At 49.0% G+C, this 23,638-nt stretch overlaps 9 protein-coding genes across 9 annotated transcripts; 6 read left to right on the forward strand and 3 right to left on the reverse strand.

The window, feature by feature from the left end:
- Positions 1–566: 566 nt before the first annotated feature.
- Positions 567–1,291, forward strand: BDW70DRAFT_141896 (uncharacterized protein). Its single transcript, XM_073737846.1, is given in 3 exon segments — positions 567–742; positions 842–1,059; positions 1,070–1,291. 2 exon segments carry the CDS (start codon positions 601–603, stop codon positions 976–978), a joined length of 279 nt encoding a protein of 92 aa, XP_073593213.1. The 5' UTR covers positions 567–600; the 3' UTR covers positions 979–1,059; positions 1,070–1,291.
- Positions 1,157–2,959, forward strand: BDW70DRAFT_97792 (SANT/Myb-like DNA-binding domain-containing protein). Its single transcript, XM_073745325.1, has one exon. It carries the CDS (start codon positions 1,515–1,517, stop codon positions 2,823–2,825), a length of 1,311 nt encoding a protein of 436 aa, XP_073593214.1. The 5' UTR covers positions 1,157–1,514; the 3' UTR covers positions 2,826–2,959.
- Positions 2,832–3,924, reverse strand: BDW70DRAFT_141901 (uncharacterized protein). The gene is made up of 2 exons (XM_073737847.1): positions 3,093–3,924; positions 2,832–3,038 (listed from the first exon to the last, which is right to left on the reverse strand). Exon 1 carries the CDS (start codon positions 3,657–3,659, stop codon positions 3,093–3,095), a length of 567 nt encoding a protein of 188 aa, XP_073593215.1. The 5' UTR covers positions 3,660–3,924; the 3' UTR covers positions 2,832–3,038.
- A 1,262-nt stretch (positions 3,925–5,186) lies between these two features.
- On the forward strand, positions 5,187–6,847 carry BDW70DRAFT_141902 (uncharacterized protein). Its single transcript, XM_073737848.1, has one exon. The coding sequence runs from the start codon at positions 5,326–5,328 to the stop codon at positions 6,754–6,756; it is 1,431 nt and encodes a 476-aa protein (XP_073593216.1). The 5' UTR covers positions 5,187–5,325; the 3' UTR covers positions 6,757–6,847.
- Positions 6,848–8,033: 1,186 nt separating this feature from the next.
- BDW70DRAFT_162657 (uncharacterized protein) lies at positions 8,034–9,116 on the forward strand (the record flags this gene model as incomplete). Its single annotated transcript, XM_073741163.1, has 1 exon — positions 8,034–9,116. The coding sequence occupies one exon, from the start codon at positions 8,034–8,036 to the stop codon at positions 9,114–9,116; it is 1,083 nt and encodes a 360-aa protein (XP_073593217.1).
- A 1,876-nt stretch (positions 9,117–10,992) lies between these two features.
- On the reverse strand, positions 10,993–11,682 carry BDW70DRAFT_141911 (uncharacterized protein). Its single transcript, XM_073737849.1, has 2 exons — positions 11,424–11,682; positions 10,993–11,378 (listed from the first exon to the last, which is right to left on the reverse strand). Exons 1-2 carry the CDS (start codon positions 11,493–11,495, stop codon positions 11,106–11,108), a joined length of 345 nt encoding a protein of 114 aa, XP_073593218.1. The 5' UTR covers positions 11,496–11,682; the 3' UTR covers positions 10,993–11,105.
- Positions 11,683–13,713: 2,031 nt separating this feature from the next.
- On the forward strand, positions 13,714–16,321 carry BDW70DRAFT_162660 (ABC transporter ATP-binding protein; the record flags this gene model as incomplete). The annotated part of the gene is made up of 4 exons (XM_073741164.1): positions 13,714–15,584; positions 15,640–15,831; positions 15,895–16,065; positions 16,123–16,321. The coding sequence occupies 4 exons, from the start codon at positions 13,714–13,716 to the stop codon at positions 16,319–16,321; spliced, it is 2,433 nt and encodes an 810-aa protein (XP_073593219.1).
- Positions 16,322–19,490: 3,169 nt separating this feature from the next.
- Positions 19,491–20,355, reverse strand: BDW70DRAFT_97898 (uncharacterized protein). The gene has a single exon (XM_073745327.1). It carries the CDS (start codon positions 20,032–20,034, stop codon positions 19,537–19,539), a length of 498 nt encoding a protein of 165 aa, XP_073593220.1. The 5' UTR covers positions 20,035–20,355; the 3' UTR covers positions 19,491–19,536.
- A 420-nt stretch (positions 20,356–20,775) lies between these two features.
- Positions 20,776–23,111, forward strand: BDW70DRAFT_170389 (uncharacterized protein; the record flags this gene model as incomplete). The annotated part of the gene is made up of 8 exons (XM_073742915.1): positions 20,776–21,074; positions 21,137–21,231; positions 21,281–21,399; positions 21,449–21,489; positions 21,601–22,295; positions 22,342–22,525; positions 22,574–22,646; positions 22,698–23,111. The coding sequence occupies 8 exons, from the start codon at positions 20,776–20,778 to the stop codon at positions 23,109–23,111; spliced, it is 1,920 nt and encodes a 639-aa protein (XP_073593221.1).
- Between the last annotated feature and the right edge of the window lie 527 nt (positions 23,112–23,638).

Genomic DNA, 23,638 nt, shown 5'->3' on the forward strand with positions numbered 1-23,638 from the left:
GCATCTAGACCTGGGCATGGGCCGGCCCATGGACAAAAACCTCGTGGGCCGGCCATGAATGGGTCGGTCGGCCCACGATTTGGCCCATTTGGCCCATTTAGCTCCCAAATATGCATAATTAATATGCAAAATATCCAAAGTTACTAGCGTATTTTATAGCCGTCTCAATTCTTCGGCCTAAGCTATGGCAAATTACAGAATATATTACAACTTGCTTACTCTTCCCTAACACAGAAATATATAACTACCTACATGCTAATGATTGAACATATCCTTCTGCTTTAAGTATTAGTTTTTGACATTTTAATAAGTATCTGTTGTGACGGTTAGCGGGGCGCTGGAAACGGCTCTCATTGAACCGTCTGCCTGCCGCCTGCCACCGCCTGCCGATGCCGGGTATGCCATTACTCCTTGCGGAATAGCGCTTACCGCTTCGGGGATCGCGTCACCCGCTCGCCGCTTTTACGGCCTTCGCCTGCCGCCTCAACACGTCCGCTGCATCTATATAAGCCTGACCTCTCCCCTTCGAACGACCACGCACTCTCTCTTCCATTTTCTCCTCCTGTCCTGTCTCGCCCGGTGCACTGCCCCGTTCCCAAGATGCCGTGTTACCCGACGGTTGCCCCTTTCCAACATAGCACCGTCCAATCACCCCTCTTCGCCCCCTCAGCTACGGCGTCGCCGACGGGCCATCTGGACGATGGAGAAATTGAGGTCCTGATTACTGTTGCTTTATTGGTTTGTGAGCTGCCAGTTCTGCCCCTGATGCTGTGTCGCTTCTAATTTTCATCATCAGGAAGCCGTAAGGGCATCGTCCGCCATCTGATCGGCAACTCTGGAGTTCTGCGGCTGATGCGTACAGCCATGCCATCCATCTGGTCTTTTCCTGGGAGCATCTGGACCCTCAACTGTCCTTCCGTTGTCTCTGTTGTCTCTAATTACAAAAGTCATATTCCCCTTTTTGAACTGGGCTCTTAAAAGCCGATATGAGAAGGGTCAACTGTGGGTTATCCGACGACCACGTCTGACTGCAAGCGTGTCAGCTGCGCCAGGTTGAACATGGTTGCACCCCTCTCCTCCACTGCTGTCTTCAAACCCCACCAGGATCACTTTGTTTACGTGTCATTGCCCTGCTTACCAGCCAATGGCAAAATTACCGCACCCCTTTCATTTCAGCCTGTTTGACGAGCGAGGCTTCGAGCAGGAATGCCTGGTTATGATTTGCGGAGGACACCAGGTCCCGGCTGTTAGGCGGCGCTCGCGGTTTGACAGGTCAGCAGAGTTGGTTGAGATACTGACGGGAAGAAAAGTGCCTTGGTGTTTCTACCGACGAGAAGCACGGAATATGAGACTGCCGAGAGACGAAGAGCAAGTATAAAGCAGGCGATCAAGTCTGCAGAGGTTGCTTCTCAGTTCGTTTCTCATGTTGCCTGCACCCTCCCCTCCAGCCCCTACCCTAAATCCTCTTCCCTCCCTCTTCCCAATTGCCCGTCTGCCACCCTGATTCCCGCAATATGCTTCCCACATTTCCCATAAACAACTTCAAGCCATGGGCTCCCCATCCCACAAAACTACTGCACAGAACCCCCAGCATACGCTCCCTAAGAACTCCAAATTCCCCTCAACCCAAATCCTCTCATGTTCTACCTCAAAGCACTTTGCCACTTCCTACGCATCACCTTCCGGCGCGGCCGCCAGTTGAAGTCTGCATGAATGTTAGTGCCAACAGCCAGCCACATACACCATCCAGCTCCGAAACGCAAAAACGGGAGATATCGAGACTGGAATCCGAGCAGAGTTCGTTTCCAGAGATATCCGAATATGATACAGCATCACGCAATTCGGTGCCTCATTTTCCAGCTGCGGATGCAAATCATTGCTGCAATTCTCAAGGCAACACTGAATCCCCGGCCGAGCCGCCCGCCTTTCGGGGAGATTATACAGCGAGCGGTCTCTCCTCTCCGAGTATATCTAGCTCGAATGACAGTATAGAGGAGTTCCTCAGGCTGTCCGAGACACAGGGCGACAACATTCCCATTGATCCAGTAATCCTTGCCGACATCGAGGGTTGGGAGGATCTCGACCTCCAGCCACATGCCCCCCAAGCCGACACTCTTATTACCACAGAGAAAGCCTGCCCGTATCCTGACCCCCCTACCATACTATACAGCCCAATTAGCCATTCTCGAGATCCCGACGAAAGGGTTGGTGGTGAGGATAGTGATACTCAGACAAGTGATTGTGACCACCTTCCCACCAACAGCCATCATCAAGTGCATACCTGCAGCACGAATCCCAAAGTATCCCTCCCCAGGGGTGTCCCCGGGAACAACAACGCTGCCAAGCCTGGAAGCAGAAAGCGGAAGGTACAACAATCCGACAGGAAAGATCCCAAGCGACGTCGAGCCCGCTCCGGATTACGTCTTCAGGAAGATTCCTTTACTGCCCTTCAATCCCACTTCATGTCTCTACCACTGGACGACCGTTTGCAATTCCTCTCTTGGCTATTCAAAAGTGCCTTATCATGTTGCATGTCTGATACTTTATTACCAGCATGTGAAGGAAGAGAGGCACGGGCAACCTGTCGCTCGAGTCCCCAGCATGAAATGGAGCAAAATCCAGGTGCTTGCAGAAAGGACCAAAGAAGCTCAAGGAAGCGTATGCCATGGTCTACGGAAGAGGCAGACCTCCTTCTGAGGCTAAGAAGAGAAGAGAAGCGGCCTTGGGCAGAGGTGACGAGGCTGTTCTCGGAGGAATTTCCAGGGAGAAGCCCGGGCGCAATCCAGGTGTACTGGAGTACAAATCTTAGCAAGAGAGAGGATTAACACTTTAGAAATAATGCTACAGTGTAGAATATGGCAAGCTCCCTTATTGTCACATTCACCAAAGATTTCAGGTTAATCCTTATCCTTTGGCTCCAACACACTAAGAAAGAGAGAACAGGCAGAGCAAGCAGGCTACAGCCCGCTATACACAGAAGGAAAGAAAGCAATGCACCACAAGGGCCAGGTATGATTGTTGTTATTGCCGTAACTGCCCTGTATATTCAGTTAGTACTGTAACAAGAGTGAACAGAAGCCAGAAATAACGTACTACCACTGAGGGCCTCCATTCTCTAGGCTCACGCCTAATCCGGAGTACACGTCATTGCAGTACTCAAGCACGGTACTAACAAAGTAGAACAAGGCATCTGGAATCATGTCTCGGGGAAGGCGGCCCATGCTGTTGTTGGTATTAAGAACATATTCATGGAGAATGTCAATCTGGTGAAGTTCAAAACGCCCCAAGAAATCGCGATCAAAATCAGGCACCCGAGGTATGTTATATGCCACCGAGAGGTGGTGCGCACGAATCTCTACCAGGCGGAGGAGCACGCGGTTGTGAATGAGCTCGACCTCAGTACGAAGAGTCTCAGGAATACTAGGACGGCGCTGGAGACCCTCAAGGAAACCAGCCAAAACACGCGAGGCACGTTGAAGATTGTCCTCATCATGAGCAAAGATATCGACCGGAGTAGCATGGCAAGGGATACCCAAAGTCTGCAAAATAGCATGGTATTCGTCGAGGGGGGAGACACGAGGACCGCGAAGACGGCCAACATTAGGACGAGTATTGCCAGCAGGAGGGCCTCCGCCGCCGGAGGGACCTTGAGCAGACATGGTAATAGCAGGATAGGAGAGACCAGACGCGAGAAGGGATAGAACAGGCTATGCCCGAAGATGAGGAACGGGGGTCCGTGGCATTGTGAAAGATATCGAAAATATGAGGGGAGAACTACCACAATGGTGAAGGCGGACTGCCTGCGCTAGTGACTGCAAAATTCTACAAAAGTTGATTGGTTAGATAGGCGAGGGAATGGCAAGAAAAAAGCACAGGAATGGCGTTGAGAAAAGGAAGTGATGGTGAAGATGGATGGGATTTAGTTGTCCCTGAATTGGTGAGAACTACATACACTTCGAGACACGAATTACCCCAGAGATTTGCGCAAAAATTCGGCCCCTTCCCGCGCGCTAATGGACCCACTCACCGCCTCAGCAGAAGGACATCTCGGTAACCCGCAGGGCGCGAGATCGATTCAGGCTGGTGCCATCGCAATAAAACCACGTCACAACAGCGATCCAACACAGGCGCAACACCCGGGGGAAACGCGTCTCAGCAAGACACCCTACAACTGGCACCACTAAAAAGGAGAAAAAGGTGTTAACTGTCAAAAAACTGATTTTGAGCCCATGACGTGGGTAATGCTCAGAGATTAGTTGCGGCGGGCGAGTGGGGCAAGGTTGGTAGCCACAGCAACTACTGAACACTAATTGTGCGGAAGATAAACGGGATCTCCTCGATCATTTTGCGGACGCGCCCGCGGCCACGGCTATATTTACAGCTCTTTCCCTCCCTACGTTTGTTCCAGGGGAAACTTCCCTTTTCGACATCTTGATACCAGCTACTTATTCGACGGTGAGCAGAATGTCTCAACAGGAGATAGATGAGCTGCGCCGGCGTTTGGAGAGCGAACAGCGACTGCGAGAAGAAGAACGACGGCAGCGACGAGAAGAACAGCGACTGCGCGAAGAAGAACAGCGACTACGACAGCAAGCCGAGGAGCAGCTGAGGCTTCAGATTCAAAATACTACACTTCCCGAATTCCTCGATGCCTGCCATTCGCATTTATTTCTTGGTTTAGACATCCAGAGAGACAAAGACTCGTCGACAAAGGGCAATCCTGCAAACGCCGACCGTAAGCTCCGCCCAGCTAAGATTCGAGAGTGGACCAGCTTTCCGGACGAACAAATTTTAATATGGAACGACCTAATGAACACTGATTTTGTGACCGAACGCCATTTCACACCTCTAGTGGTATTGAAGGAATATGGAAAAGAAGTGCGAGGGAGAATGCTCAGCTCAGAGCTAGACCTGAGTTACTTTGAACGGCTGACAGTTGAGTCGCGTGTCGCTTCCGTGATCCAGCAGCTACATGCGAATCCCCAACTTCAACAAGCCTTCAGCCTGAACGGAGATGTCACCTTCGAAAACCACGCCAACACCCTGACAGACGATTCGATCATAGCGGCGGATATGAGCTCTCTAAGCCTGAGCCAGATGAACCCTCGTCGGTCCAGCCGCTTAGCCGCAAAATCGGCCAGCGTTGGCGCCTCAGCCCGATCACCAAAGAGAAGTCAGAGGGCAAGTCAGCCTAGGTCCAGACCTCGAGTAGATCAGTTCTGTGTCTATAATAAGGGCGCGGAAGGGAAGGTCCCGGCATTCATCATCGAGTATAAGGCACCCCATAAGTTCTCCCTTTCCCATATCAAGGCCGGACTTCAAGACATGGATCTCGATGAGGTGGTTCGCTTGCAGAAAGACGAATTGCCAGAAGTCATTTGCCGTCGAGTTGTGGCGGCAGTGATAACACAAACATTTTCGTACATGATCCATGCGGGCTTAGAATACGGCTATGTGTGTACTGGTGAAGCATTCATATTTCTCCGTGTGCTACATGATGACCCTTCCACTGTTTACTACTACCTGTCAGTGCCAGAGGAAGATGTTGGTCCCACAACAGGATGGATTGGCAATCCTAGTGATGATAACCGACTGCACCTGACTGCGCTAGGCCAGGTACTGGCTTTCACTCTTAGTGCCTTACAAGCACCGACCCGAGATGTCGCTTGGACAAACCTGGCAGTCCGCAACCTGGACACCTGGGATATGGTATATGACGATCTTCTTGACGAAATATCAGAGAAGGATATTCCTTCGTCTGCTTTCAAGTCACCAACACAGAGTCGGAACGAATATTGCCGTGTGTCTCCAGTTAAGACAAGGTCAAAGTCTGCTCGTCTCACGCCCTGTAATCCTTCACAGGATATCAGCTCCCCAAGTTCTGATGATGATGCTGGTGATGACTTTGATCCTAATACCCCTAGCCGGCCACCTCGAGAGCGCCGGCTGGCTTATCCGCCAGATCATCGTTCCAATGCAGCAGAGCCCCAAGGTTCGGGCTCCCAAGGCAAGTCCCGGAAATATTGCTCCCAGCAGTGCCTTCTGGGCTTGGCCAAGGGAGGAAAACTAGATCGGCAATGTCCGAATGTATCAGATCATGGGGTGGATCGACATCTACTGACCCCCGCGGACCTTATTCGTCGGTTAGACCAACAATTTTTCAACGACAATCAGGAGCTTGATACACGGCTAGGGTGCGAGTCGTTGCATGTGCATGGGAGTCGCGGGGCACTTTTTAAAATCACATTGTGGTCCCATGGGTATACCTTTGTGGCAAAAGGCACACCAGTCGAGTTTGTTGCAGGCTTGAAACATGAGGAGCTTATTTACTCACACCTCTCTTCAATCCAAGGGATATACGTTCCAGTGCTACTTGGCAGCCTGCAACTTCGCCACCCATTCTCCTATGATGGTATTGCCGAGATCGTCCACCTCATGTTCATGAGCTATGTCGGCAAAACCCTTGCAAACCGGCATGATTCTGATCGCTGTCAACATATGCAAAAGGCCGAGAAATCCTTGCAGGCGATTCACAAACTCAGCGTGCTTCAAGGTGATCCGATACCTGGCAACATGGTCGAGGAAAATGGTAGGGTGATGTTCATTGATTTTGAGCGGGCAACGCTGCAGCCCCGACGAGTACCACTTGGAGGTATTTCACATAATCGCACACGCGGGCAAGTGAAGGGCCAAAAAGGTCACAGTCATCATGACTGTTTTGAGCGCGAGAGACAACGCATGAGACGTGGACTATAATAATGAGCCGATTGATCTTTATAACTGTAAATAGGAGGCTATTCCGAGCTTGCTGTTATTTCCTGTAACGACGACCCTTACCTAATGATTCCCTTGAAAAGATGAAAATGATGTTCTGAATTCTAATATGTAAGAATCCTTTCAGCTATTTCCAGGATATAGATGACTAGTCTTAGAATATCTTGAATCCTGGGATTTCTTGTATTTACTATCGTCCTCGTCTCAGCACGCATTCACCAAAGCCCTAGGAAGCCATAACCTTTATAATCCCAACGCTTCATTACCACGCATTACGCGATCGCTAAATCAATGCTGTAAAACTAAGCAGCCTCTCTTCTAGGACGCGCAAAGTTTTCTTGACTATAGCAGTAATCAACAAGAAAACCACCACTCTCAATAGAAGACACCAAGAAAAAGCGTCAAGAAAAAGCATTACACCATCACAATAAAACCATGTCACAAGAGAGATCCAACTGTTTCCGCGAGTTACTCGACGCCCACAATTTCAAACTGCCTCAGTTGTTTCGCGCCGAGGTTCAGCAATCGATTCATCATGTCGGTCGTCATGTGGTTTAAAACCTCTGTGGAAGCATGAAGGAGTCTGGTATTCAGGGGTGCGGATGCACAAGGAAGCTAGGCTAAATACTAATGAGATGCTGACTAAGACTGTGCAGACCGGGCACCCCAAGGACAGGGGAGGAACCCATGCTCCGACAACCTCGCGACTCGAACTTCCTGGGCCAGCTCAATGAACGCCAGATCTATTGCGAACCCCTACCCACCAGACCCCCTAAACTCGGAGTTACTTTCTTCCCCACCGCCTACGGATGACCTCAATGATATCTAAGGGTTATCGGTCAGCCATTTCCTGTAACCTTGAAGTCGTTTGATATCTTGCCAGCAATTCTATTTTCAACCAAATATACCACCATGCCTCAGTGGCCTTGCGAATGGGAAGGATGCGGGAACCCCGCCGCGCAGAGAACAGGGGACTGCTTGTTATGTGACAGACACCTCTGTCGCACACATCGCCGAGATCCGTGGCATGAATGCCCGAAACCAGAGGTCTGGACCTGCATTTCCAGCAGCACGATTCATGCTTATACAAATAGGAAAACTGGAAAGCCTACTCCTCCCAGTATGCAGCTGCGGAAGCTCGTCATATAGACGAACTATGTCATCAAATAGATCATGACAAGCTGTGTTCCCGCGCATCAATGCTGAGAGCAGGTATCCCATGTACAGTTAACTTGTCCCGCGAGAGCTTGTCTTCGAAAATGGGGAACCAAAACTGCCACGCTGAAATCAATTTCAATGACGGGGTCGAATGGATGGCTCGTTTTCGGCTTGCATGGACATCGTCGCCACCGCAAGAAGTCCGTGATTGGGTCCTTCAAAGCGAGGCTGCCACCATGATTTACCTCCGAGAACACACTTGCATTCCCACACCTATGGTTTATGATTGGGCTTGCGAATCTGACCCCGCAAATCAACTCGGAGTTGGCTATATCTTGATGGAAAAACTGGAAGGTCGGCCGCTGGATTGGCAGGCAGCAACTCCTCAACAGAAAGAGAAAGTGCTGCAACAGCTGGTCAACATATTTCTCGAGATCGAGAGACATCCGTTCAATGCGATGGGGTCACTCGTCTTTTCTGGAGAAGATAGAGATGCTATAGATGTTCAAGGCCTCGCCCATCAATCAACATATCAGGTAGGAAAGGGTTCTCTGGGCCCATTTTCTTCCTTGGTAGAGGGTTCACAGGCCGTTATCAGGACCTATCTCGCAATGATAGGCAGCGGCGAGATCGATCCTTGCTGCCCAATAGATACCTACCTTGTGCATCGATTCCGCCTGGATATTGTTAGCAGGCTCTCGGAAGACATCTCAGCAGGCAATCATTTCTACCTCAAGCATCCTGACGATAAGGGTGACCATATTCTGGTCAACGACTGTTTCGATATTGTGGGGGTCATAGACTGGGAATGGGCTCAAACCGTCTCCAGGGCCGAGGCTTTCTGTTCTCCCTGTATGCTGTGGCCGGTGGCCAAGTTCTACGAGGGTTCTAATGAGCTGGCCGACGAGGAAATGCGACTAGCTGCCATCTTCCGCGAAAGGGGTCGTGAAGATCTTGCCAACTGTGTCATTAACGGACGGAAGATACAGAGGTTTTTCTTTGCACTGGGACCTGAAAGCTCATTTCTTGATAACCAGGGGCTTCGATGCTTATTCACGGGACTTCGGAGGGCATTCAACTTAGAAGAATGTGAGTGGGAGACGTGGAAGCGTAGATCACTGCTGGAGTGGAAAGATGATAGTTTACTTTCTGGATTGTTGGAATTAGAGGAGGTTGATAAGTGACGTCTTGTCAATTGAGTTAGAGCTAACGAAGGACTATGTTAAATGACAGATTGGGACGTCTGAACAGAATAGATGATCAACGAAAAATGACAGAAGACCAAAAATGGGCCGCATTTGTCAAGCATCGACATGTATCTCCCTCTTCCCCTCGTGGCATGTCATGAATGAAGACTGTCGGGCATCGAATGCTGCCGTTCGGATAGTTGAGTACTCAGAACTAACACCCATAGGTCTCGTAGGTCCGGGGTTGTCTAACGTTCGTTCACTGTTTTCTGCTGGGCATCGCCACTGACTTCAGCCGCCGTTGCAGGTTTCTTCTGGGATCCAGGTGGTTTGTCTGTACCGATATCAGTGGGTAATTCTGACTTGGAAAGCACTAGATATACTCACGTTCTGCACAGAAGCGACCAGCACTTACAGCCCACTTGTCACATCCGGGATATTCGCACTTGACAGGCATTTTGGGAGAGGATGTTTTTCTACTTCTCAAAGAGGGCAGAACAGAGGTTGGTGACTGAGGACTATTGAGACAAAAGAGAGGAATATCGTCTTATAAATGAACAATCCCCCCATTGCTATCTGCAGTGTTTACAGCGCTTGGCAGGACCCAGATCTCAGTGGTTGCAGACTGATTATCCTGGTCAGCGTTAATGACAAGCCAATTAGACACTGCCACAATTCACCGTCTACTCACGGATTTCCGCTTTGCCTGTCAGTCGGAAGGATCTAAAATAGGATAAAGGAACCACACACGTTGGAACAACCCTCTCCAGGAAGAATCAGAACATGCCAAACCCAGAAGCTTTAGAGGACCGTGCAGATATCGGGTAAGAGCGGAGTAAGCCTGCTCAGATATGAAGAGACAGAACCAGCGACTACAGCCTAATATTCTTCCCTAGCTTGGTTTCCCTCAGTTGGTAGGGTCATGCGGAAGAGATCGTTCCAGTCCACCCATTGTTCTGACATTTTTAAATGACACTTAAATGACACTTCTTCGACGCTTTTTCGACATATTTTCGACACTTCCTCCACACGTTTCTTGACTATTCCACGGCACTTATTCAGTATTTCTTCGACATTTCTTCGACGTTTTTTCGGCATATTTTCGACACTTCTGCCACACTTCTTCGACTATTCTACGGCACCTAGTATTTCTTCGACAATTCTTTGACACTTTTCGACACTTTTCGACACCTTTCGACACCTTTTCAACCTATAGTTTATTTCGACGTGACTATAGGTCTATCACTCAAACATGGCCCCGCATCAAGACAGGAAGCGCAAGAGTACTGGCCTTGTATCTGTTGAAGATGGACTTGAACGTCTCGCAATTGTACCGAAAGTCATCCAACTGTGTAAAGGCCTACGCCCCGGAGTTGAAAAGCGCCTCTTAAAAGATATTACTTTATTCAAATATGGAATTCCAGCCGATCAAGTCGAGGGCCGCGCACGGCAGCAAAAGTACATCAATTTCTTGGGGGAACTCCGCGATCACCCATCAATGCTTATTCTTTGCATGGTTGGCCTGGGTCTGTCTGTGATTGCAGTCACCAAAGATGAGATCCTGGTGCACCTTCCGGATGCAATAAAACAACAGACTCATATCTTCGATAAGCCGGTTCTTCATGAAATAGCGACGAAGTACTTGCAACCAAGATCAATACTTGAAAACTCAAATACTGCAACCCGTACCGCCCCCAATATTGGAACCCAAATTACTACACAACGGGGCCAAAGGGCGACAGAAGGTTAGTTGAATCTCAATGTAGAGTATTGATCTGACTTATTCTGACATACTATCAGGGCTAGGCGGAGACGTCTATGAATTGTCGTTGGAGGACTTGAAGCAGATCATAGATTCTGGCCATCTAACAGGGAGCATACTGTTGACCGACACGTACGGGATCAATGCAACACCTTTCATCACAGTGGGGATCACAAATGAGCTGACAGACAAGCTCATCACGAATCGACCCCAAGTACCATGGATCAATCCGCGCCCTTGAGCCTTAAATAACCGATATCTATATTCCCAGATACCCTGATTCTCCAATTTTCACGCCAGGGTACTATAATTCGATAACCCTCTTCCTCTGTTCCCACTCCATCGATATATTCGCCGCTCTCTTTCGTGAAGATTCGAATTGCACCTTGATTGGAAATAACGTCGACGACAATCGCTATTGTGTGTGGAGGAGGGCTAAGTTGGACACCTTTGGATGGTGTGAACCACTCTATAGCTTCGTACTCTGCAGATCGTATCTATGAATATTAGCTAACATGACTAGCTAAGGAAGGTGAATATACCTCTTTCTTGCACTCATCAATAACACTTGAATCCACTGCATCCCTTACGCGGATTTTCCGAACCTTGGACATTATCACCAAACAGGGAATGTTGCGCGAGCCGCTACCTAATATATCATTGTAAGACTAACGGAATGTGGAATATCTTTATTCTCAACTGTCAAAGAACCTGTTTGTGATGTGATGGAAGATACAGCATGACTGCAACATGTGAGGGGAGAAGGGAAAAAAGCAAGCCCCGCGATGGTGTGGGGTGCCTATGCACGTGAATTTGTACCACATTTAGGCAGCAAAATGAGGGTCAGACCCACCAAGTCCATTTTTAAGGAAACGTCGAATTTGTGTCAAATAATTGTCGAATTTTAGTCGAATGTAGCGTTCCTCAACATCACCTTCGATGAGGATTCCCAACTATGACTTCCTGATCTCACAACCTTCGGATAATTACCTGTCAAACGCAACACCGCCTATAATCTATCTCCGGTTAATACAAACTCTGTATGGGTGGTTTTGGGACATACGATCTACTGTATAAACCGTCTTGTGCGAAGCAGGCTGAATATATCCAGCCAGAGGTCTAGACCAGCATAAGAAGTTAAACCATGCGTCAAGGAATTGGGAAAAAGAAGACTCGCCATGAACCTCCGATTCGTTGTAAGATGACTTCCTATTGGCAAGATCCTCGCCCTTGATCCAGCGTAGGCGGGATCGAGTACGGCTGGCAAAGGAATCCTCTACTGCTCGATCTGCTGAGATAGATGGGCATAGCTCACGATGCCTATAAAGATGCCAGCCTTGTCCCCAGATACACACCGCAATTTGGCACGGGCCAGCTTGATTACCTCCGATCCAGCCGTCTCGGATCGTTCCTGCACGCCTCCGTCGACCATGTTTTGGTATTCCCTGATAGCCCAGTGCCTGGGATTGAAACGAGATGTCTTACAGACGAATAACGCCAGAACCACCATTGGGGGAGAGAACTGTCAGCCCTCATCAACTGCGAATATGGGGTGTTACGGGCAGGTCAATGGCATTCAGTCCATCATAGACGAAAGATCCTGTGGTTCGTCCGAGACACTCGCATACGAGCAACCCTCAACGCCCTCAACGCTCACCAAAGAAAAACCTCCCCTCCCTAGCTTGACGACACCATATCTGCTCCCGAGCAATATGATAATTGGTTCTTACAATCGAAAAAATAAGACAGTCTCTTTTGAGGGTTCCACCGGGGATCTCCAGTTCGGAGCCACAGTACTCCTTGAGAATCATCGGCTCAGAGTCTACGGACCGTTATTACCAACCGCAAAGGGGGAAATTGGAGTTGTATTCGACTTCAAAAATTACAAAGTCTGGAATGTGTACGTGAAGGTTCCCTTTATGGATGTTGAATCTCGACTTCATACTTCATGAACCTCCTTCGCCGCCCAAGGTGGATTGCTTGCCATAGCATGTCCTAGTCAGTAATTTAGTTGTGCATGTTCATTTCCTTTTCCATTTGACTTCCTTTCTACTTCCCGTCATTGAACTGTCTATACGAGAGCTAGCTATCACAGAATACGTCTTATAACCAATCAATGATTTTGGTAGGATCCCAGCATACTAGCTTAACGGATCTATAGACACGGCAGCTGTTTCTGCGAGTCGAGACTACCGGGCAGGGAATCCATGGTAAGCTGAACGGCTGCAACAAACATCCTACGGACATGTTAGGTTCTCTTACCTGTCACAGGATGAGCTGGCCGGAGTTCCTGTATGGCTCGGTTTCTTTAGTTTAGATCAGGCACGGGCCCTAGCCGCTCAAAGAACCCATGTATATTTATGCAACTAGTAGATGCCCCTTCCTGTCTTTTTCTCGATGAAGGGGCTGCTGTACGCGCAATCTAATCCTTTCTGCCTGGGTCTGTGGGCTGAAAGTTTGGCGTCCCTCTGAGATTGGTATATAGCGTTCCGATTCCCAGATAGCATGCTGACTGTTGAGAATGTTTGGAGTTGAGCTTGACCAAGAAATCTACATCAACCTTCTCCTTTTCGCTGCCTGGCCTTTGTTCGTCATCCTCACCCTATGCTCTTATCACTGGCGCCGCCCATATCAATCGGAACCGTGTCCAGCAAGCCGTCGCGCACCCAAGAAGTCGAAAGGATCCCAAAGGAAGAAGTGGAGGCGACAGAAGGCTAGAAGGAAGCAGAGGAAAAATAAAAGAGACTGAGGTAGTCCGTTTCGTTTTATTGCGATTCTTATCCACCTAATCGTTTGAGTATTATCTTCAGAGAGTCCCTTGTGCAAAACACCATGGAGGGTATCCACGCCGCCCTCAAGGTCTCCCGGACAGTTTTTGCTGCCGTTAGCTGTCTGTATTTCCTGGGAGCCCAGTTCAAGCAGGTTAAGACCCGCAACCGCGATGTGACACCCTTCATCTGGCTCCTGTTCGCCATGCTCCTCGTGTCAGGAGGCGAGGCAGCCATCATCAACATCCAGGCCGGGGTGATGCCTGACATCCTGCCCCTAGCGGCGACTCTCCTGTACATTCTCGCGCTTCTACTGCAGATCGACCATCTCTGGCCCAGCACAGTCGAGGAGAAGCAGCCAGCTTGGCACGTGCACCTGGGGTCCTGGACTATCATGGCCGTGCTTGACATGCTTGCCATCGTCCAGCTCGCCATCATTCCCCCCTTCTCGAAATTCAACCTAGTCTGCGGCGCCGTGGCTACCAGTCTGCGATGCTGCCTGGAGCTCGCTTTATTCACCATGTTTGCTTGGCCCGATCGGGGTGGACACATCCGACTTGGCGACGGCGTCGAGGACCACACCGCCATGCGAAGCAACCTTCACAATGGCAGAGATGGCAGGAGACTGGAATCGTTCGCGTCAGGACAGAATGTTCGCGATTCAATTCGCGCGGCTGGAGGACCCTGGCCGTGGGCAAGGAGGTTCCGCATCTTCTTGCCCTGGATTTGGCCGAGCAATCTGCCGTGGATGAAGCTATACGCCTTTGCTTCCCTGTTGACTCTGCTGGGCAATATGTGGCTCAGGCTGTATACGCCGCACGTGAAGGGTGAATTTGTGGAGAGCGTCATGCAGGCATACACGGGTAGAGAGCTCGGCCCGGTTTGGAAGCCCCTCGCATTACTGATGGCTGTGAAACTTGCCAACTCTGGTAACGGGCTTGCGAGCATGCAGGAACTCCTATGGCAGAAGTTCAAGCTTTCCCGCCAGGAGCGGGCGGGAATATGCATCTATGCGCACTTGATGCGCCATGAAGCAGCCTTTCATGACATGGTCAGTGTGACTGATTTGACCACAGCCACCAACTTGGGCAGGGTTGTCTGCAACGCGCTTGACTTCTTAATGCTAGACACCTTTCCGCAAATCATCACGTTCATTGGCGCGGTTGTTACCATATTCTCACTGTACGGGCCGCATGTCGCGCTGGTGCAGGGATTTATTGTCGCCCTGAATACATTGCTGCTCCTTCGCTCGAACCGGATGTTGATGCCGATGTACGATGCTGACTTAACGGCTTTCCATGAGACCGAACGGCGGCGCCAAGGCGGGCTGGGCTGGCCGACTGTGTCGCTTTACGGCCAGGTCGACCACGAGATAGAGGCCTACGCTGCGAGCCTGGGCACGCAGGTTGGGCTACTGTGGAAAAGCTACCTCACGGACCATGGGTTTAAACTGGCCTCCGGCATCATAGTCAATATCGGCCAGTTCGCTGCTACTGCTCTCGTGGTCCTCCATGGCCTTCAGACTGGCAGTACTATCGGAACTGTGGTAGCCTTCAGTGGCTATTGGAGCCTCTTGCAGGATCCACTGTTATTCTTTACACAGGTCTCCGGGCGCGTCATTAAAGATCTTTATTCCGCTGACCGACTCTGTCGACTCCTCTTGATCAAGCCTACTATGACATACGGGACCGAGCACCTACGCTTGACCGGAGGCCGTGTTGAGTTCAAAAATGTAACATTCAGCTTCGACTGTGGCGGCGGCGAGATCTTTCGACGGCTCAATCTTGTGATTGAACCAGGCAAAACTGCATCATTTGTCGGGCCGTCAGGTGTAGGCAAGTCAACCCTGCTAGCACTTACTACACGGCTTTATGACCCCACGGACGGCATTGTGACAATTGACGGCCAGGATATTAAGACACTGAAAAGGGACGAGTAAGTTGCTGGCAATGGAGTTGGCAGAGTAGGTTTCCTCTAAAACTCTTTGTAGGCTGCCGAAACACATCGCCGTCATGGAGCAGAGCCCGTATCTGTTTAACAATACAGTCATGTACAACATCCGGTACGGCCGGCCCGACGCCACGGAATCGGAGGTACACGACGCGGCCAAAAAGGCCGGAATTCACGACCGCATTATGAGCCTACCCGAACAGTACGACACGGTGGTGGGCGAGGGAGGGGGGTACGTTCTCCTTCTCATATGCCAAGGAGGTCTCGTCAGCATTATTGTTACTAACGCTAACAGCTTCTTCTCCGGCGGAGAGGCACAGCGGCTTGCGCTGGCACGCGTGCTTGTTCAAAGGGCAGACATTTTGATATTTGACGAGGCCACAAGCGCCCTAGATGCGGACACTGAGGCTCATATCAAGGAGAGCATTGACACCCTATGTGCAGGGAAAACAACGATTATTGTTGCGTAAGTTCAGCCAAGCAACTATAAATTCATCCAAAGCTTACCTTAGGGGATTTTTAGACACCGCCTGTCAACGGTTATGCATGCTGACAGAATCATCGTCTTAACAAGGGGGGCAGATGGCTTCGCCCAGGTTGCCGAGGAGGGCAATCACAACGAGCTTGTCCAGCGGAATGGCGTTTATGCGCAGTTATGGCGTAAGCACATTGGTGCAGTCAGCCCTCAGCAGAAGTCAATTGAAGTGCTGTTTGATGGGTAACAATTCAACAGCAAGGGAAGCTGTGATTGGATAGTCACAGGAGGTCTTGTGGTCATTATCCCAAGCATCGGCAGGATGAGCAGCAGCTTCTCAATGTGTTTGCTGATGGAAATGGAAAAACGAAGGGGATTAAGGCAGTTTAAATTGAAAGAGCTTGAAGCAGGTTAGATCAAAGAAAGCTCACTTTAGTACTGGTTTCCCAGTATCTATATCGCATTCTCGCCCATGCTTTAAATGGCTCCTTGATCACTTTTCTCCATTTAGAGTTGAACGAGGCTTGTCCTGGATCGCAGCCAGGTTGTATAGGACAAAAATATTGAAACAGACGAGATTTTGCACCTTGACCTATATCTGACTCTGTTCATCAAGGAACATACACTCAACCCAGTACTGGAACAACCAATCGAGAAACCCCAACAACTGCCGGAGCTCGCTTGTAAATTCGTCCCTTGTAACCTGTGTTCTCACTACCGCATTGTACCTTTCGTAGAGAATCCCGCACATCACATGAAATTTTTCCAGATCTTCCAATGATTGAATGAGATGATGGTGGGATTCCGAAGAGTGGAGTTGAGGGGCTTCCGAGTTCACTTGGTCCGGTGGTTGCTGGCTAAGGAGTTGACATACATCAGATGTCGCATCAAAGTGCCAGGTAACAAGTGCAATCATAAGGACTGCTTCATCACTAAGCATGTTCGATATAGATTCGGTGAACGTATCAAGCAGCGGTTGGGCTGAAATGGTAATGGAGCCAAGCCACCGTCCGAGGAAGACCTTGAGGGTTGATATCGCAGATATTTGCAGGATTGACCTAGGAATGGAAACTTCCTGTCACCACAGTTAGTGAACTGAAAGGACTTGCGAATAAACACTGACCATGGTTGATTGGCACATGATGTGCAGTTAAAGCTGGATAAATGAGGGATGGAGATGCTCACCTTCCGTGAGCAACTGACTTCATTTAAGGGGATTATATACTTTAATTGGCCATAACAAAGCTCAGCTGCATCTCGATCGTACCCTAGCTTCGCGACTTTCGAGACTTGCTGTCCACTTACTCCACGGTCTCTGATGCATGGTCGGGCGTAATATCTTCTTAATTTTGGCGTCCTTTGCTTTTTCTTCCTCATCCTCTTCCTTTTTTTTTGCTTTTCTTTTCGTTGCTTTTATTGTTCCAGAAACAGCATCTATTTAAGGTTCCGCGAAGTCAATCTATGCTATATATGGCTAGTTCAATGCAGCAAGACTGTCCGAATAAGTCTACATCGAAGCTATCAAATTTAGAATTATAGCTAGGTACCGATGGTTGTAGCGAGCTACAGAGAGAGCTAGGAGGTTTCTCCGGGCCAAAGCTCAAGCCACACATTATACTGAATGTGATAATGGCTGCAGATGGAACGTAATCCCGGGAGCTTCTACTTGGAAAAGCCCGCATATTCCAACATGTTCGGGCCCTCCATCGCGCATTGCGCGGCACCATTTCGTACAGATTTTGCTGTACAAGTCGAAATGACTGTCATGCATCTCGCGGTATACATCCCCTGTTGGTTGGAACAGGACGGCAAGAGGGTGAGGACATCCTTTGGATCTCACTCTGTCGAGGACATAAAAGGCCGCCTGGTTCCTTACAAATTCGTCTTGAACTGTTCTCATTGGGATACAAGTTCTCATTCGAAACCGTACCAATCTGTCCAAAGATATCCTCTTCGCCAGCGAATTGTCCAATCCGGTTGCTACTACTCACCAAGAGGTCAACGCTTCACCTATGCCCCCCAAAGCCGTTGAACAGGTTCTCGGAAAGAGGGCAGCGAGCCAGGCAAAGCCGAGCCGGCCAGGGCGGAGACAAGTTGCAGTAAGTGACGATCAAGCAGGTACAAAGGCAACAATTCCACTAACAATAATCTGGGATAGTGTCAGAGATGCCGGAAACGAAAGGTTAAGTGCAGCGGCGATCTTGGTGACGGTCGAGGCTGTTCCAATTGTCAATCAGCTCAAGACGCAGATTGCCACTATGTAAGGGCAAATCTCTTTAGCCCGTGACCCTTGCGTCTTTTATATAATGGCTGTCTTAACAAAAGGATGAACTCTGACATTCTAGAAATGAAGACTTTGGAGACGGAGTTTACACCGAGTACGCAGACTCCCTACCACCATGTCTCTGTCCACCAGCCTCCTGCCAATCACGACGGTAACTCAGAAACTCCTTACGACACCCTGACATCCTCTGCCCGTATATTTCCATATGTGCATTGCGCATGTATGCCATATTTGCCATCTTGCAACGAATTGAAATGGAGCTCGGAAAACCGCGGTTCGCTCTTGCAGGGAGATCAGGCTCCCGCCGAAACAATGTTTCCAGCGCATAGGGTAGAGTGTCCCTTATTACATCAACCCTGTCCTTATATGTTTACTGGGCATGGACAGACAAATGATGGGGCTCCCGATATGGCGTTCACCGAATGTTCGCCACTGTCTTCAGCGCAAAGGATAGGACAAGGCTTCCAAGACTATACCAGTCATATTTCGCCTTTCAGGAGTAACGACGAAACCATATCAGCAGCAATAGACAATCCAGCCTGGCTATTTCCGTCAGGTCCTACATATTCTCCCAGCGGGGCATCGACAGGAGCCGACTCGGTAGCAGACCAGCCCTATGGAAATGTGGCTACCTTTGCGTATACACCTACCTACGGCGGGCAATATACACCTACGATACAAGCTTTCGCCGAAAACCAAGCGGCTGAACTGCACTTTCAGCTCAAAATGATACAAAATCTGGAAATCCGGGTCAATGAGCAGCAAAAAGTACTTGCTGCCCTACAGGAGGAAATGGCAGAGTTGAAAGCAACAGAGGACAGATCTCAATGGGAAGCTTGATGCAATACGCCACTTCTGTCGGCCTGCCACAGAAAACTTCAATTACTTCTTGAACAGGGTTCTTGAGCAGATAATTCCAAATGGATGACTGTCTAACTGACGCTTGGTTGAGTGCATGAGTTTTGGTGGTATGTCAGCCAATAGCACTGAGGATTCCGGATTTAGTGTGACTCTCAAAGCCTATCGATACTGCAGTTGACTGGGCCGCATTAGCGTCATTTCGTGCGGTGTTTGTCGACCAAGTTCTCCTCATTCCTTTTTTCTCCTATTTCCCTATTTCCCTTGCTTCCTCTAGTATGTCAGAATAAGACAGACCAATACTCCATATCGGAATTCAACTAGCCTTCTGTCGCCCTTTGGCCCCGTTGTGTGGTAATTTGTGTTCCAATAGTCGGGGTGGTAAGGGTTGCGGTATTTGAGCTTTCAGGTATTGATGCTGGTTGCAAGTACTTCATCACTATTTCATGAAGAACTGGCTCATCATAGATATGAACTTGTTGTTTTATTGCATCTGCAAGGTTCGCCAGGATCTCATCTCTGGTGACTGCAATCACAGACAAACCTAGGCCAACCATGCATAGAATAAGCATTGATGGGTGATCGCGGAGTTCCCCCAAGAAATTGATGTACTTTTGCTGCCGTGCGCGGCCCTCGACTTGATCAGCTGGAATTCCATATTTGAATAAAGTAATATCTTTTGAGAGGCGCTTTTCAACTCCGGGGCGTAGGCCTTTACACAGTTGGATGACTTTCAGTACAATTGCAAGATGTTCAAGTCCATCTTCAACAGATACAAGGCCAGTACTCTTGCGCTTCCTGTCTTGATGCGGGGCCATGTTTGAGTGATAGACCTATAGTCACGTCGAAATAAAATATAGGTTGAAAAGGTGTCGAAAAGTGTCAAAAAGTGTCAAAGAAGTGTCGAAGAAATACTAGGTGCCGTAGAATAGTCAAAGAAGTGTGGAAGAAGTGTCGAAAATATGCCGAAAATACGTCGAAGAAGTGTCGAAGAAATACTAAATAAGTGTCGTGGAATAGTCGTGCAGGAAGTGTCAAAAATATGTCGAAAAAGCGTCGAAGAAGTGTCATTTAAGTGTCATTTAAAAATGTCAGAACAATGGGTGGACTGGAACGATCTCTTCCGCATGATCCTACAATGAGGGAAACCGCCTTGCCATACAACGCGGGGATACTGGATATACATGGCGCAAGGTCTCGCAGTTTGGTTGTAATGAAAAAGTAATATTAGTTGCATTGGAATAACAGATCCATCTAAACCTTCAGCTATTTCAGGATACCCGGTTGGAAAGCTCGCACATCACAACATGCTCGAGCCTTCCTTCGCGCATCGCGCGGCACCGTGTTATCCAAACGAAGGCCATAACCATGCATCCTGTTGTTGCCAGTATGCTGCTCCCCTGCAGGTGGAAAGAAATGGTAAGAGGGAGGGGGGTCGAATTCGAATATAGCGAGTGTCAGCTTGACATAAAAGGGCGCATTATCCTCCTGAATTCGTTGTCATTGACATTCGAGCTCTCATCGTACCAATCTGTTCCAAGATATACACATCAGCCAATATGGTCGCTATTCACCAAGACATCAACGATTCCCCTTCAGCCCCCCAATCTGCTGAGCAGGGCTTTGAGAACAACTCTTTGCCGACTGTCGTGGCCGACTTGCAAGCCTTGTCCGACCCGGCCACAGAGGTCGGACGGCTCCCTGCCAGTCCTGTCTGTTCTGTCGGGTCCTCCACGGCGGCACTTAATGTCAGCGAACTGGATAAGCGACTGGTACGTGCTGGATTGAAATTGAGTTTCACCAAAATGACATTGATGAGGGGCAGACTACCGAGGCCAACGAGGCCAAGTTCAAGGAGGTGCTGGAAATGTATGTCTCGATATTCGCGATACCTGTAACGGGCTGCTGACATCTGAATAGCTGGGACAACGACACCTGCGAATACAAGGTCGTCGAAATGGAACTGGAAGCGGATGATTTTAGAGGATTTTTGTTTGTTGTTCGCAAGCGTATTGGTACGTATTGTGGGCACTTTGGCCGAGATATAATCTCAGATCATCGCAGATCCAATATTCAAAAAGTCTACAACATATATTGATGTGAAGTCCAAGACACTGCAGGACATTCTCCAAGTGCTTTTGGAGAATGTAAAAGCAGTCGGTGACATGGGGGCCAAGCTATCAGTAGGTTGAAAACCATGTACCAATGCTAGAAGCTAAATCTGGCGAGCAGATCAAGCAAACCGTCTTGTTTCATTTCCTGCCGCAACTCAGGTCCAAGCTCAACCAACTCACTCACAGTGATAATCCAACCAGGATACCCTCTCCCAACCTGGCTCCCCCATCCCCAGCTGACCTCAACAAGTTGCGGCACAATGCAGAAAGTCGACCAGAAGGCGCAGAGGACCTACGTCTCCTTGTCAACCATATTGATGAAGCTTATGCAGCAAGCACGGAACAGCTCATTCCATTATTGCAACGTGGCGAAATCACTTATGATCTTCTTGAGCTTCTTTTCAAACCAGGATGTCACCTGTACACAAAGTGTCCGGGCACTGGAAAACCTTGGTGTATGGTTCTCGACACCGTGGAAGAGACCCCCCGGAACAATGCCACGTATTTCAAACTTGAATGTCATTATGTCGACCATGATGGCCATGGATTTTGGGAGGTGAGGACGGAGCTGAGAATTGCCAAGTTTCATGGATGCAAAGCAATTCACACCTTGGAGGTATTTCCACTCCAATACCACCCAGACAGCGAACAGATTACTCGCGACTTGGTGGAACGCGGTCAAAAGTTCAGTCAACTTGTTAGAAGCCCCACAACGATCCTACACTACAAGGGCAAGGCACTCATTAAGAACAATGGGAAGCTACTGGCAACAGATATTGACAGTCGAGTGGGAATCAATGCCGCCTTGTTTCGTGAAATAATGCGGAACTACCGACGCTCGCAAGTCTCTAACTGCTGGGAACACGACTCAGCCTTTATTTCTCCTAAAAATCTACTCACTGACGATGACTGTCTTATTTGCCCTCCGGCAGTTCAATGCTTCTGCCTGGGGGAGGACGCCTTCAGTAAGTTTCTCTGTACATCACCTGATGTCACTGACCCATGATGCAGTGTGGTGCGCAGTTAGTGATTTAAAGGATGTTCAGTGGTCGCCTGACTTATTTGACCTCTTGCAAATCCCAGACGAACAGAAACAAATTCTTCAGTCGGTGGTCACTGCCCAATTATCTGGCAAGGATGCCGCGGATTATGCTTTCATCAAGAGGAATGGCCAAGGGATAAATGTCCTTCTATTGTAAGTGAGAAATTTTCCCAGAAAAAGTGTCTTCCCTAACAGCCCCAGTGGTCCGCCTGGAGTTGGAAAGACCTTCACAGCCCAGGCAGTGGCTGAGTATTGTCAGAAACCTCTCCATGTGGTAGGTGATTTTTCACCCCATTGATGATTTGGTTGGATGCTCATGAATTAGGTCTCGGCGGCGAAATTGTTGGCTGGTGAGAGAAATCCCATGCGACTGGAGATAACTCTTGATCAGATCTTCAAAATTGTGAAATGTCTCAACATGATCCTTCTCTTTAGTGAAGCAGAAATGCTAATAGAGAGTCGTTCATTTCGCCGGGATGACAATCAGTTTATGGTGAAAGTCTTCCTTCAGAAACTTCAATCCCATGACGGCATCCTCTTTCTGACCGCCAACCCTGTCTTCGCTTTTGACGAGGCAGTTCTGAGCCGAATCCATCTAAAGCTCAAGTATTCCGAGTTGACTCACAGTGCACGGTGGAAAATTTGGGAAAGCTCCCTGGCTGGCACCTTACAGGTCACAGAAGACGAACTCAACCAGCTTGCATCAATGGAACGGAACAGCCGAGAGGCAAGCTTCTAGACCTTGACAAATTCCAGACACTAGGCTAACCTAATGCCATAGATTGCAAATGCTATCGTTGTCGCCAGAGCAAAGGCTGCCGCCGAGGACAAGCAAGTTACGTTCGAGCACGTAGCAGAGGCCGCGAAGTTCAACGATGAATTCGTGGAGTTCAGTGTCAGCCACCATCTATAATCTTCAGACAGGTGGACAATAAGGGCAGGAAGCAGGCTGAGCGAAGGTAGAGGTGGGAAAGTGATACGGAAATGCCATGTGACCTTCATCGTGTACACCAGGTGCGCACGTTGAGCTCCTATGGCTGGCTTACGCCACGCGATATAAGCGGGCTGTGGACTCTTAAGGTGGTTACTAGCGTCCAATATGGCCTTGTGATAATCTTTATAGCGAATGATTGTACTGAAGGTCTTGATCTCCTAACTACGATCTGTATTGGCAATTTATAGCATTTCGAAAGCTTCAGAAGAGAAGAATCTTGGTATCTGAAAGTAGCTCAGCCCATATGGAAAGCTGTATCTGAACCCTGATCT

Source organism: Aspergillus foveolatus (assembly GCF_047715535.1).
Source record: "Aspergillus foveolatus strain CBS 279.81 unplaced genomic scaffold BDW70scaffold_53, whole genome shotgun sequence".
In the NCBI taxonomy this organism is placed as follows: domain Eukaryota; kingdom Fungi; phylum Ascomycota; class Eurotiomycetes; order Eurotiales; family Aspergillaceae; genus Aspergillus; species Aspergillus foveolatus.

What these genes read in the sequence shown, in the direction of transcription:
- BDW70DRAFT_97898 (XM_073745327.1), bottom strand. Translation starts at nt 20,034, where the DNA reads ATGGCCCCGCATCAAGACAGGAAGCGCAAGAGTACTGGCCTTGTATCT.
- BDW70DRAFT_97792 (XM_073745325.1), top strand. Translation starts at nt 1,515, where the DNA reads ATGCTTCCCACATTTCCCATAAACAACTTCAAGCCATGGGCTCCCCAT.
- BDW70DRAFT_141902 (XM_073737848.1), top strand. Translation starts at nt 5,326, where the DNA reads ATGGATCTCGATGAGGTGGTTCGCTTGCAGAAAGACGAATTGCCAGAA.
- BDW70DRAFT_141911 (XM_073737849.1), bottom strand. Translation starts at nt 11,495, where the DNA reads ATGTCCAAGGTTCGGAAAATCCGCGTAAGGGATGCAGTGGATTCAAGT. An exon ending in TTGATGAGTGCAAGAAAGAG is followed by an intron (nt 11,379 to 11,423) that starts GTATATTCACCT and finishes TAATATTCATAG; the next exon opens with ATACGATCTGCAGAGTACGA.
- BDW70DRAFT_141901 (XM_073737847.1), bottom strand. Translation starts at nt 3,659, where the DNA reads ATGTCTGCTCAAGGTCCCTCCGGCGGCGGAGGCCCTCCTGCTGGCAAT.
- BDW70DRAFT_141896 (XM_073737846.1), top strand. Translation starts at nt 601, where the DNA reads ATGCCGTGTTACCCGACGGTTGCCCCTTTCCAACATAGCACCGTCCAA. An exon ending in TACTGTTGCTTTATTGGTTT is followed by an intron (nt 743 to 841) that starts GTGAGCTGCCAG and finishes GCAACTCTGGAG; the next exon opens with TTCTGCGGCTGATGCGTACA.